Source organism: Parasteatoda tepidariorum, chromosome 10 (genome assembly GCF_043381705.1).
Source record: "Parasteatoda tepidariorum isolate YZ-2023 chromosome 10, CAS_Ptep_4.0, whole genome shotgun sequence".
NCBI lineage: Eukaryota > Metazoa > Arthropoda > Arachnida > Araneae > Theridiidae > Parasteatoda > Parasteatoda tepidariorum.
The window spans coordinates 30,015,099-30,030,229 of NC_092213.1; the positions used below are offsets into that span (position 1 = coordinate 30,015,099).

At 25.5% G+C, this 15,131-nt stretch overlaps 1 protein-coding gene across 4 annotated transcripts in view; it reads left to right on the plus strand.

Moving 5' to 3' along the window:
- The first annotated feature begins 2,045 nt into the window (after positions 1–2,045).
- LOC107446878 (AT-rich interactive domain-containing protein 5B) overlaps positions 2,046–15,131 on the plus strand; it is an 82,110-nt gene continuing 69,024 nt past the window's right edge. For 2 of the 4 annotated variants that reach the window (XM_016061650.3, XM_016061651.3), the window contains exons 1-2: positions 2,046–2,394; positions 3,895–4,152. In XM_016061650.3, the coding sequence (XP_015917136.1) occupies positions 2,374–2,394; positions 3,895–4,152 (279 nt within the window). In that variant the 5' untranslated portion in view covers positions 2,046–2,373. Of the gene's footprint in view, positions 2,395–3,894; positions 4,153–9,346; positions 9,470–15,131 lie in introns of those variants that run through there. The other 2 variants (XM_071186110.1, XM_071186109.1) reach the window with 2 other exon arrangements.

A 15,131-nucleotide genomic window follows, 5' to 3' on the forward strand; every position in this document is an offset into this window, starting at 1 on the left:
AAAAATCTTTCTTTACTCATGAAGTATTCCTGTATAAACTAAAACATTGTCTCAGCATACAGCGGATATAATCTCAAATATCTCCAAAAAATGTAAAAACATGATAAGTAGTTTCTTAGCAAAGATACATCGAAAAAGATCAGTTTTAACATTATTGATTTATGCCCTACAAACTCCCTTTAAATATTACAATGTTTTGCAATAAATTAAGTGTTACGATGTATTGTAGTAAATTAAATATTACAATAAATTAAAAGATAATTATTTGATTACGAAAAAACAATAAATATTTAACAATTATGGAACTTTTGTTGTCAAAAATTACGATACCTGCTCTCCTGTCATGCTAAACTATTTTTCCAAAACTATTTTTTAGACAAATACGAATTTTATTTTAAAACCTGAACTAAGTGGTTTATGAGCATAACAATAAAAGCGATGACATACGTACTTTTACTGATGATAAATATATAAATTATATAAAACTTTTCAGTCTACTGATTTCAAAATTTTTGTTTTGACCAAAGTTTGATGCCATACATTTTGTTACCGCCTCTTTCTGCCTTGTCCCAATCTGATATATTTGTATTATATCATTTGTATACGGCTTTGTACTTTAAAAACTGCAAATAAAAATAATTATTTTTTTCAAATAGTTCTTAGTAAAAAAATTGCTAATTAAAAATATTATTTTAATCGAAAAAACATTAACTTAAATACTTCTAAAAATATACCAATTAAAATATCAAATAGAAACTGTTCATCAAAATCATAATCCCTCACCCCTTGTATGATATCAATTGTAAACGGCCCCATACTTCAAAAACTATTGATAAAAATAATTTTGATTAATTGATAAAAATTACTAATTAAAAGATTTAATTTTTATAGAAAAAAAATTTTATTTTAAAAAATAATACTTCCAAAATTATAAGATTAAAATATTAACTTATAAAAACATGCGATTAAAAACATTACTTTTAAGAAATAACTTAAATTAGCAAACAGCACTTAATATGTTTCGCAACAAACCTGTAATTTAATATGCTTTAATACTAATAAACCTAAACGAGTAATGCAATACAAATGAGTAACGTCAACTTGACTCGATCTTCTAAATCGATAAAAATCTTTCAGCTATAAGCTAAAGTAAAATGAAAAGCCTCATACGTATAATTTTTTCTTTTCCCTTTTTCTATTCTTTGTTTGAAAGTCGATATTACACCGCCAAGTTGAAATGTTTTCATTCCTTACGTTGGCTGATTTTATTCCCGCCATCTTGAAACTTAGTGAAATTTTTTTGGCATTATTTATTAACAACGTGACTTAATGAGTTATAATTAAAATAACATAATTTTTAATAAAAATAAATTAATTAAATGACTAAACTGAAACAAATGAATAAATAAATAAATGAAGTAAATTAAATAAAAAAAATTTGAACAATTAATATAAAATAAATAAATATATGAGTAAAATCAAATTTAAGTATTGAAATTGCAACATAGTAAAACATCATTATGCCACATCTTGAAGTAAATTTCCAAATAATGCTTAATAGTCTTATTAAAATAATTGTAATTGAAAAAATTAAAAAAAAAATTGAACCTTTCTATTTTTGAAAATATATTAGATATGCGAGAATAATTATATTTATTATTATTATTATCTTATTAACTGTTTATATTTTTTAATATTTTAATTTTTGATTGAAAAAAGCATCTTAGAAATTTCAAAAAAAATACGAAAAGGATTTGATTACGCATCAGAAAACTGTAATGTTTGAAATTAACAAGAAATCTTGCAAAATACCACATCCAATCTAATCTGGCATTGATCTTCTTTTTTTATATCAATTTAAAAGATATTATTATTTACAGAAAGCAGAAATCATTTGTTTACGGGTAGAAATAAAAAAAAACGTCGAAAAATAAATACAAATATTGTGCTAGTTGACTTTAAAAGCGAGTCCTTTTAAATAAGCGATAAAGGAGCCATTTGAGGTAAACCCTAGTTTTCTATCTTGAGAAGGGGAGAGAGAGATTGCGCAAAGCATCTTGGGATTGATAACTGACAGAACGAGCGGCCGCTCGCCCTCTAGGATATTGTTTGCAATTTGTTTTTATTTATACGGTGGTCTTTTGGCGCTGTGAGAAGTGGTTATGTCAATTCTTCTTTGCGCCAGATTCCGTGCGGATGTTTAAGCATGCGTTTCAATAAAACTGCGCTTCTCTGATTCAAGGATAATGGAATATTATTAATTTGTGCAACATATCGGGAATTTATTAATCATTTATCCTTTTGGTGAGGTTATGTTAAGGTTTATCAAAATAAACTGGATTTCATAAATGCGTCAATAATAATTTGTCGCCAATGGAGGCGCAATCGCCACAGGTAAATATTATTATATTTTTTAAAAATCGAATTATATAGAAATGAAAATATTTAATTTTTTCCGATTGCTAAATTAAAAATTGTTCGTTTTAAAAAATAAATAAATGTATGATGTTTTAAACTTGAATATTTATTTTGATAACATGAGCGCATATTTTTATGAATAAATATTATTTATAACATTTCAATATTTAAATTTTAAATTTGTAGTTATTTTTGAAAAGTTTGATGTATATTTAGTATAGTCACATTAATGTTTTATTTGCTTTTTAAAATTCGTATTAAAATGTTTATTTTATTAAAAATAGTTTAGCTTTTTTTAATAAGTTGATTTTAAATTGTATCAATTTGTTAAATTTAAAATATTTATATTAGCTTGAATAGGTATTGCATAGCTCAAATTTGCGTTCTAGTTTCTAGTAAATCTTGGTAATTGTGAAACTTTTATATTTTTGTCATAATATTTTAGAAATGTTAAAAATATATGAATAAATGATTAAAGGCGATTATATATATATTATTTGATAAATATATAATGTGCCAACATCGTGACTATGCTATCTTAAGTTATTTATTATACTGTGTTAATTTATATTTAGATTTGCTGATTTAAATAAAAAAAATATCAAAATATGTAATTGGTTCATCCCTAGTTAGCTATCATGCAAATTAAATATTCTTAGGATTCAAAATGGCGGAATTTAAGTTTGGTATTTTAAAACTACTCGTTATACTAAATAGATCTTTGTAATTGTTTTAAATTGAGAATCGTATTTTTTTTTAACCATTCACGAGTAGCTAATATTTTGAATTTTTTTTAAAAATATTTGTTAATGGTAATTAAAATTCTATTTTAATTGATGTTGTGAATTTAAAAGCTTAAAAAAAATAATACAAAAATTAACTTGATTAATCTGGTTAAATAGATTTGCAATAATTATAAATAATAAATAATTTTTTTTAAGAAGATTTTTTACCATTTATTTTCTAAATAATTCATCATCTATTTTTAATTATTATTCATAGTTTGTATTAATTTGAAATAGCAAAAGATAATTAGCGAGATAAATCAATATTTAAATACAACTTTCAAAATTATTTTTGATTAAACTTTCAAATTTTTCTATAATTTTTGCTGATTATTTTATATTTAAATCATCACGTTTTTTTCTGCTTCTTTGTTTATTATTTTGCTTTTCGACTTTGCAAATTCGAAAATATAACGGATTATTGACGGAGATAATTCAGAATAATTATTAAAAAAAAGAAGCTTTTAGAAAGGATAAATTGAAAGTCGATGAGTTATTGTATTCGCGTTCCGAAGATAAAGGGGGGGAACGAAACGGTCTAGTGAGGGTCGGGGGGGGGGGAGGAGAGGAGAATTCAACTCTATCGGTAGGTCGGGTTGTTGAGTTAAGAATCCCATCAGTTTGAGTCTGGATTTTGTGCTATGTGCATCGTGTTATTTTATTGTCTTTGTTCTAAATGTGGATTTCACAGTTTACAGGTGTTCCTTGCGGTCAGTATAAATCTCACACCTTTTACAGTGGATTCAAATACAGCAACAAACAAGGAAAGTGTAAAAATTTGAAATTGGGTGATTTTTTCTTTGTGAGGATTTCTGCAGAAGAAGATCCTTGCATTGGTGAACTACAGTTATTGTGTTCTAATAGGAATAATGACCAACAGTTGTCGGCGCTTAGGTTATATTTTTTACCGGAGCAAACTCCGGAAGGACGACTAGCTCATCATGGGGAGGTAAGTTGTTTTATTGATTTTTTATTAGCGCTGTGTTTATTATCGTTTGCGCTTTGGATGTTATCGATTCGTCGCATCTTTAATATCGCATTCTTCTCTAATTATAGATTAGCGTGTTTTGTGATAAGGTTTTACGTAATGCGCAGTGTAAATGCCTCGTTTAATTTGTTCTTTATAGATTTTTATTTGTTAGCATTATTATGTTGAACTCTTAACGCTTTGTTTTTGTTACAAATTTGCATATTAAATTATTTATTTCAAATTCATGCATATTTTATTTTAGTTTAATTAAATGACTGTTTTTAATTTATGGAATTTCGGATTATATAATAACTAAGCTAATATAGTTTTTTAAGGAGATTATTATTTATTAAATATTATCATCACAATTTCATTTTTTTAAAATTTATTTATTCTATTGAAGTAAGCAATTTAGTTAATTGCATTTTTAATTTTAAAGATTATTGCTAGTTTTATTTTTTTATAGAAATATTGTGAAGTTTACATTTAATTATAAATAATTCTTACTTTTAATGACAAAGGGGTTTAATCTAATCTATATAGCAGTAGAAGATGCCTAAAATTTATGAGTCATTGATTAAAAGCTAGTTTTATATTTTATTTAATTAGTTCTTTAGTGTTTCTGCACTATAAACTTTTTTAATTGCAAGTTTCATATGTCTTTTTTATGACTAATGCATTTGATTTATTGAAATGTGTGTTATTATCAATTAAAGCTCAGTTTATTCAGTGCTAAATCTAAAAATATTTATTTGAGAGTTTAAATATGTTAATTTTTATGTAAATGTAATTGTTTCTTATGAGCCAATAAAAAAGAGATGAATAAATCTTCAGTTTTCTAAAGACCATGATAAGATTTTTGCAAGTCCCATGGGAGGTGCAAACTTCATTTCACTAGGGGGGGGGGCTGCAATTTTTAGATACAAATTTAAAGTTTTATCTCAAAGTTCTAAGTTCATGCTAATTAGATTATATTTAAGTAAACGCCACTGAAAGTGTGAAGATTATCGTTTATAGTACCATATATTAATTTTATGTATGCAAAATCTGTTTCTTTTAATTTCAGTTTCATTAACATCGACTAATTTTAAACAATTTTCAATTTTCTAAGCTGATTTAAGAAATTATCTACAAAGTGTTATTACACCGTATTGTTAATTAAATTTTTTAATATTTTAATAATTGTGTTTTTCATCGCATGATTATTTTATTTATGAGTATTTATTATTTGCGTGTTTTAATATTTTTTTACTGTAATTTAAATTGTATCTTCACTTAAAATATTTTACAATTTATTTGAACTTCTATTCTTAAAACACGTTTTTTAAATTGTGTGTTTAAATGGATTAAATATTACAGAAGCTGTGAATTATGATTTTTATTTTGACTATAAAGTATATTGTCTGAAATTTTCTTTTTTGAGTTTTGAAATATTTATTCAGAGGAAATAGCTGGTCGAGTAACATCAAAAAATCAATAACTCTGAATCAGATGTTTCATCCGGAGTAATATATTAGAAATTTCTCTAGTACATATTTATATTATCTGCAATATTGATTATTCGTCCCTGCATTATTGAGCGTTTCCTAGTGTCATCTTTTCTTGATACTTTGTTTCATGAAGCGTTTGTAATATTTTTTCCTCTCTCGCTAAGCGGATGGGGGTAGGGTTGCTATAAGAATGGATTATTGCTTTAGAACTTGGGAATGCTTAAAATGTGCCATTCTTGGTATTTTATGATTAACTGTTCTATAATTTTTGATGTTTTATGGTTTAAAAAAAAATTAATCCGATATTGAGTTTAATCATTTAGTATCGACGGATTATCAAGAATAAATATATTTTAATAATAATTAATAATTTGTTTATAATTACTTAAATTTTAAATTATAATTTAATTAATTTATAATTTAATTATTCGCATGATTAGTTTATAATGTCTTTAAAAATTTAAACTTAAAAAAAATTTGAAATTTGAACCCACGTTTAAAAATTATAATAATAATTATAGTTTTAATTGATCATTATTTTAAATTTTAGATGTAAAAGTAGTTTAATTTGAATTTAAAAAGTGAAAAATTATTGTTAATAATTTTTATTAAATGCCTTACGATAATTAGATTGCAATTACAATTTACGATAATTAGACTACGATTTTTTATTTAAGGGGCAATATTTTTTATTTGAGATAAGATTTCTCAATATTCTTTCTTACTTATTGTTCAAATCTAGTTTTCAGTTATTTAAAATTTTTATTGTTGCACTTATATGCAGTGGCAAGTTCATATCCGAAAAATTTCTTAACGACATTAAACACGCATATGTAAAATCCTTTTATGACCAAATAATTCGAGTTATAGATATTTTAGATTGAATAAATTAAAAATAACATTGCATTTAAATTCTTGTGTAACATTTTTATCTTCCTTGCCTTGTTCTAAACTAAGATTTTTATTTGATTTATTGTTTAATGATCCTCAAATCTTGACCAAAAAAATTGTTTTCGTTTTTACATGTATGGCTTTTTTTTTTCCTCCTTAGAAGAATATTTTGTTCCACATAAATACTGGTTGTATTATGACAATCGACTCAGAAATCGCCCAAGCCTATCTTAATGTTTTTTCGACTCCGCCTGTATTAGGTTGTGTGTTCGTGTTGATTAATGTTTGAACGTGATTTTCAAGTTTAGGTCTATAATTGATGTGCCTAGTTCTGTCTTTTTTTTCTTTCAATATTCGTTTCTATTTTTTCTATGTATTGAGTGAATCCCGATGATCAAATTAATGTCCTCAGTACTAAATGTTTAATAGTTTTTTTTTTTAATTATTAAGGTTAACCACTCAGAAATGAAAACGATTAAAAAGAGTTGTTAGCTTGTAAAGTTGGCGAATTCTTCTCTTTCGTAGCAGAAGTGAAATTTAAATAAATTTTTTTATTAAGTATTTTTTTATTTTATTTTTTTGTTAATTAGACAGTGAATAAGTAATTACAAGTAGAACGACATAGGCTTGTACAATGATCGATTGTTGTGTTCGGGTTCATTACTTTTTCATGTTTCAATTTCCAAGCTTCAATTAAGTAAGAGCTACAACTTTTTTAAGTTATTTGTTTAGAAAATAAAAATGAAGTCGTCCCCACTTAATTTGCATATCGGATAATCGAATAACCCACTTATACGAAACCAAATCATTTCACATTAAATTTTCTGGTTTAAGTGGATCTTTGTTGCTTCCAGTCCTCGCTTAATTGCATAAAGATACTGAAATGAAAAAATCTGTTTATTTTTAAGAAATGTTTCACCAAAAATGACAGTTAAGAAGATAATACCGAAGGGGTCAGTTAAGAAGATAAGAATACAGAAAACTGGTCACTTCAATAAGGACTTCTTGTTCATTTGTTGCCCTGAACAGGTGTTAGGAGTGTAGTTAAAGAATTAAAATCTTACAGGCAGAGTTATACATTGTAGTGAATGAAGGTTTTTTTACTTCAGTCACACATTATTCAGAATGTAAAAAGGTACAGAGTGATTTGTTTCACAGTGAAGACTTATGGTCCCCTCCTATTGTGCTGTTAGTTTTGATCAGAAAAAGTTTCAAAAATCTAACACACTAGCCTACAGTGTGTCTTTTCTAAAGTAGAATAATCATTGCCTACCCCAGTGAATACAAGATGAGTGTGAAAAGGAATGATTTGAAATAATCAAAAAGGGAAAAAATCGAAGTTTTGGAAGACATAATTTCAAAAATCACAGATTGAAATAGGAAATTAATTTGGAATTTCTCAAATTTCAAGGGTAAAAAGAAAAAAAAGAAATTGAAAATGCACTTCCTTTTTAATCGAATAACCCACATAAATAGTACTGGTTGGAACCAATGGTACTCCTTAAAGCGGGGTCGACTGTATCAAATTATAGTTTCTATTAGTTTTCATATTCATAAGTTTTAAGAAGTAAATTAAATATAAAATTAGTATTTTTGCACGTCTTATCCTTTAAAATATTTATAAAATTTTTGCTGCATATAATGAATAAAATTAAGAAGGATTATTATAATAATTAAATTAAATTATTATTTTAATTTGCTATAATAAAAACAATGAGATATTTTGTTAGAATAATATTTTGTAGTGGCAAAACTCCTTATTGAAAGCAATTATATATACAAAGAATATACTGGTGATTAAAACACATTTTGTTTTAAAACCTGTGACTAAATATTATTCATGAGTTTCCGACAGAAATTCGCTTTTTCTTTATAGTTAGCAAGTGTCAAAAATGGTCACGTTGCTAGAGTTCCCCTTGAACAAATCTATTCAAATATTTTTAAAAACCTGTTTAAAGGGTTTGCAAGATCAGTTTTTTGAAGATGAAAAAAATCGTAACTCATCTACTCCCATCAGTTCTAACAGAGTTTCAAACAGGAACTAGAATAAATTTCAAATTTTATTTTTTACATCCTCACTTCATAGAAAGTTATGGATATTTTTATTTCGTACCATTGCATAGTAAGACGTGACGTATATTAAACAAAATAATAAAAGTTTTTTTTTCTTCTAAAAATTGATTTTTCGAATCAGCGGCTAATTAAATGTGAGTTGTATTATCATTCATTGCTTTTTTTTTAGAGCATGTGGGGATGTGATAGTGGACACATGAGATAATAAAACGACAACATCACGAGTTCAATTGCAATTATATATCACTCTGTAATTCAATAAAACATGTCATTTTTTTTATTAATTTGTTTGTTTACACGTTTGCTTATGTATTTTGGATTCGAGGTAATTACGGAATTACTTATAAGTAGTGCATTTCAAATTAATGATGCGGCATTATAAATGAAACAAAAAAAAAACAGTTGAAACTAAAACTACGAAGATTTATCGCAAAATCGATAATACTATAAGTTTTACATCATTCTTAAATATTCAACAACTCTGGGAAATAATGATAAATTCTTCTCTAATAGTTCCTTAGCGTAACCGTGACTGTATCCTTTTCCCCATTGAAATGATGTATGTCTCCCCTGTTGATTACATTCGAATTCTCTTTTTCGAAGTGAAAGGGGAGGATGGAGAAAACGACCTTATCCCTCCCTGCATTTCTAGAAGCTACTCCCCCCCCCTCCACCTTGACGACTGCACTTCTGGTTTAGGGATGAATCGATCCAAGTGCTAAAGCCTTTTCGATATGTGCATTTTGGCAACTTTTATCTGGGCATTGTGGGCAAAGGAGGGAAAAGGTTTTATGCTTTTTTCATTTTCTCCTGCCCTTGGCACCTCTTTTTGCTTTTTAGAGGTACGATTGGATTATTTATTGTTTTTTTTTCTTTTTCCGGGCAGACGATAATTAAAGAGCGCTGGTGATAATCTTAAACGATCTCCCTTCGTTAAGTTTAAATGTAATCTGAAATAAATTCGATGGTGTAATCCTTTAATTATTTTGAGTCGTTTTATTATCGAATAATGACTTATTAGTCCGATTAATAATAATGATGTCTCATTGTTACGTCATTAAATGCATTTTAAAAGCAATAAAATTGTCTGCGCTTTAGATTGGATCCGCTTTTGTTTACTATTTTTTTTATCAAAATGTTTTTCGTTTTTTTTTGTTAGTAATTTTGATTTTTTTTCTAATATTTTGTTATTTCTATGGAATTAATATTTTGGTATATCTATAGAATTTAGATTTTAAATAAAACGAATTCGGTTTTTTATTTGATTAAACTTTATTCTGATCTTAATTTATGATTAAAAAAAATCGCCTACAAATTGCCGAGAAAAAATTTTTGGTTTTGATTAAAAGGAATGTTTCTGATTAATAATATATCAAGCTATTTTATCTGAAAATATTTTAAAACTTAACACATGTTAGTATATAGCACTTGAATGGTTTGTTTTTTATTTTAAATTGTTATATAGGAAATATCTTTGGAAATTTTTAAATTAGGCTTGTAAACTTCAATTTTGGTATTTATTGAATTCTTTCATTGTCGGATTATAGATGAAATCGCATTTAATCATTGCGAAATTTCTTAAATTCGACGATAAAATACGAAATGAAGTTTTTGAAACTAAAACATAAATATGATCCTAAATTTCTTATTGTTAAAGGCTAATTTATCTTTTGAATTTATAAACATAATATTAATTCATTGAAAGGTGAAACCTAGTATTTATTTTTTTACCGACATTTATTAGTTTGATTTCAGTTACAATTCGAGATAAACAGGATGCTCAGGGTTCAATTTATGCCCCAGATATGCGTCAGATAAAAGCCAAATTTCCCGGTCTCGCCATTCGACCGTTGTAAACTAAACCAGGAAATTTTTTTAAAATCACATTTAATTATTAAAATATAATTTTTTTATACTTAATAACTAAATCAAATGTTTTTTTTCAATAGTAGTAAAAAAGATAATGAGAATTTTATCTTTAGTTTGAGTCAGTTTCCTCTCTAGCTTTTAGGAGGAAAAAAATATTCAGAGAATGCTATCCTATGTACAGAGTTTATTTCTTAGGAAATATTTCCGTGCTTATTCTTGCGCTAAATAATTTCGTAACTTTTTACTCTATTAAAGGAAGAGTCGATATAACAAAATTAACTTAATTGCCGTCTCTCTCTGAATATTTCATGTTTTTACATTTTTATTAGTCTATTGATAATCTAATTTGTTATGTCTAGACTACTTTTTACTTGCACTTCTAATCATTTACGATGTTTTGATAGTAGTTTCCAAATATCAAGAGAATATTAATTTTCTTTGTATCTTCTTTCCATCGAATGTTTTACGTCAGTATTTACTCCCCCCCCCCTCTTTAACAGAAGATATGAAACAAATTAGGTATTTCTTTTATTTATTTATAAGTTAAAAAGAGACGTATAAAATTAAAATTTCATTACTGCGACTGCTGTCTGTTTTATTATTGTGAAATTAATTTTTTTTTCAAAATGTCTTTCTTTAAATGTTACACTTATGTTTGTTATTTTTAAATTTTTCAATCTAAGTTTTATTATGATGCTTTATTCTGTATTTTTTATCATGATGAGTAATAGCATAACCCTATTTTATAAGCATTCAATTTACAATTGATATGCAAGCCGATAAGATTTAAGTTTTTGTGACATTTCTTTCTGTTTTTATAATACAATTAATTGGCCCACCTTTTTTAAAAATATTATTTTTCCCATTAACAAGACATTTAAATATGCATTACCATCATATTAATTGTGTCTATAAATTTCGCTATAACTGAAACAATTATGTCTCATCCCATATTAATCTTAACAACTTATCCCATTCTCTTAAAAAATAAAAAATTGTATACTCCCATTTTTTTTAAAAAACATAAAGCTTGTGTTTGCTATAAAACCGATAAACCTTAAATCAAAATTTATGTCGATTTTTTGTCTGTATTTTTTTAAATCTCTTTTGTATTAATTTATCCCATTTTACTTTTCGTTTCATATTAACAAACATAAATAGAACAAGCATTGTATAATATCATATTTATTGTATCTGTCACTCAATTTCAACACCCAACATAACTTAGCTTTCATTTTTTGCTGAAACTGGAGTAATCTTATCTTTTATAAGATTCAATTTCCCCCTCTGCATAGAGGCAGCTGCTATGCAAACTCAGGGGTTGCCGATTTTCAGAACTTTTTCTGCGTTTGCGGTTTGGCGATGCTTTCTTCCCGCATATTTTTCTTATTAATATAAGCGTAGGTAAATAAATCTTTTTTTGTTTTGTTTAATTTCACGCTTTTAAAGTTAAAATCAGCCTATTGCTAGGTATTTTTAATAACATTTTAAAATGTACTTATTCTTAATTAACGTTCTATAAAATTTTTTATTGTTTTGATTCAATTATTTTCAAAAAAAATTTAATTTAGGTATAATGTTAGTTTTGTTTGAATTGAAAATATATTCATAGCTAATTGAAAATATATTCATTTATTTTGTATTTTTATACTCTTATTTGGCATAAGTTTTTGTGTTTTAATTATAGAGTAAGTTTTGTAACCATATTCAATGTTTGTAATATATTTAGGAAATAATGCCCTTTCTATTATATATTCCTAAAAAGATTTTTTTTTACTTTTTAAATAAAATAAACTAAATAATGCAGCATTAATACGAGCTATAAGTTTTGAATATGGCAAAAATTCGTAAAAAAGTTTTTTTTCTTCATATATATATAAAAAAACTTCAAAGATGTTATTTTTGCGTATTATAAATAGAGACAATTGCATTTTTATTAATCGTATGGTAGTTTACATTATTTACACAAACCATTTTAAAAACCTTAGATCTGGCTAATCTTCATTTAAAACAAATATAGTTATTATTAAAATTATTTTATGATTTACTAATGCTTAATAATAATAATAATTTTAAAAAAACTTTTATACTCCAAAACAGTCCTGTGTAAAAATTCAAATTCTATTATTCAAATAATTGCATGATCAGAAAACCGTGCGTATTTTTAATTACTTACCTCAATTTAATAATAAAAAATACTGTTATTAAAAGAAATATAAACCTCTGTGTTTAAATTCTAATTATTAAATGTGATTATGATAAGATTGTGACATGTGTTGTTTATAATTTAATGCAAATTAGCAAAATTATTGAAAGAAAAAGAAAATTTATTAATAAACGTGGCTGCATTTTATAATAATTGATGCGAAAGGAAAAGCGCTTAGATGCCAAAAGAGCCAAGTCGTTATCGTATTATAGTTATTTCCAACTCTTCTGCCATTCACCGCTTTATCAAATCATGCATTCGTTTTGGATGGACGCCAAAACACTGCTTTCGCTTTGTCTTCACTCCCGCCAAGATATATATATATTTTTTTATGTTGCTGTTCCTTTTTATATACTTAATCGTTTGCGTCTGGTAGCTGTGATTGTGTTTAGAACAAATTTGTTTTCTACTTCCCTTGAATTTGAATAAATTATTTATATAATACTGATTTATTTAACACCGTGTGTTTGCGTTCAGCTAACTTTAAACAATTTTGTTTAATATGGGCCCAAGTTAAATGCGTATTGTTATCGTCTGTTTGTTTATCCCTAAATAAGTAATTTTTTTTATCGCTTTATTAGATACATCTTATTTGTAATTTTTAAATTCATATTTGTTAATAAATACGGAATAAATCTTTTAATCTTCTAAAGAATAAATTCTTTAATCTTCTGTAGTATGTGCTACTATTATCAAAACAAGTATAGTTGTAGTTCATTAAATACGGATATTTTTTTTTGAAATTCTTTTCATGATGTTGGCAGCTTGCTTTGTATTATCAACCAAAATAAACTCATCGAATCTCCAAATATCAAATATATGACATAAATTTATCTCATTTATTTTTGCAATTTAAGGGATTTCTTAGGACAAAGAAAAATACTCTTTTTCGCAATCATTGTTTAGATGTAATATTCTAACAGCCCTTTGAGTAATTTAGGAGTGTTTAAATTTGTCCATATGGCTTTGTATTGTCAGTTTAATTTGTTATAAAATATTATTTAATTAATTGCGTAATTATATGTATATATTAATTGTAAAATATAGTCTTGATTCAGATTACTAAATTCTGATTGAAAAATTCTTGTTGAAAAATTTTGTCTCTTATTAAATGTGACAAGTGCCAATGGCAGATGCATTTTAATTTATTTACTTCATGCTTAAGTATTAATATATATTTATTTTATTCTATTTATTTGTTATTATTTTAAATAATGCGCATGAAGTTTATATAATCCATCCCTTAAATGTTAATATTTTTTAAACACGAGCTCGTGTTATCTGATTTAAAATTGCTCTTTATTTCATATTTAATCCTTTAGTTTGGTGTCGATGCACGGTATAAAGGAATATTATCTTTTCGTTCGTTTTATGATAAGATATTTTATCTTCTTGCATTGACTGTTCTCAAAGTCTCAACACCTTGTATAAACTTAGAGCTGTCTAATCTTATCTGGAAGTATGCGAATTTTGACAGTAAACTTTCCATTGTTAAAAATCAATAAAAAAAAAGAAGGTTTTGATGTGTTGTTTGTCATAAAGACATGAAATATTAGCATTTTGACCCTGATAAATAAAAATATTTTTTTGCTGAAGTAATTTTCTGTTTTTTAAAGTTTTGCGTTCAAATATTTTTTTGTTTTTAAAGATTTTTTCATCGTTTATTTTTTCTGTCTAATTATTAAGAATTTTTAATTGTCATACTTATTAAACATAGTTTTTATTAAATGTTTAATATATTGACTAAATTAATTTTTAAAAAAATTAACAAAATGCGTTGCTTTAATTGCGTTTAAATTAAGTATACTGTATATGTTTTTATTAAATTGTAAATATTAAAATGTGTATCTGTATTCTGTACTTACAGGAAATTACAATTCCCAACAGAGTTTCATTGAAAAAATTAAATCATGGCTAAGATAGCTCTTTGAATTATGGGTTACATTTTTAGACACTCACTTTTTTTTTAATTTCTTACAATAAAATGTTAGTTGTATTTTTTTAATAATAAAAAGTAAGAGTTACTGCAGACATTAAGAAAAATGCAATCTCTTACTTTAAAATTGAAAATTGTATTGTGATCAAAAATATAGCTGAAAATAAGTTGCAAAAAGTAACTCGTTGTAGAAAATAAATTAATTTTAAAAAAATGGATTATCAATATTCCGGTTCTGATGACATAATCCACAAAAACATTTTATTTCTCAAATGCAATTACTTTATCGATTTTTTTTAATTATGGATTATTTAGAATTTATTAAAATTAAATTTTTACCGAAATCTTTTTTTATTAATTTAATCCGTTCTAACTAGAGTGGGGATATTTTTTTATTGTATTAACGCGTTATTCGTGACTATTTTAATATCTTCCTGTGAATTGATTTTTAATTCATTAGAGTAATGGTATTTCTTTATGTCAGTGTTATATT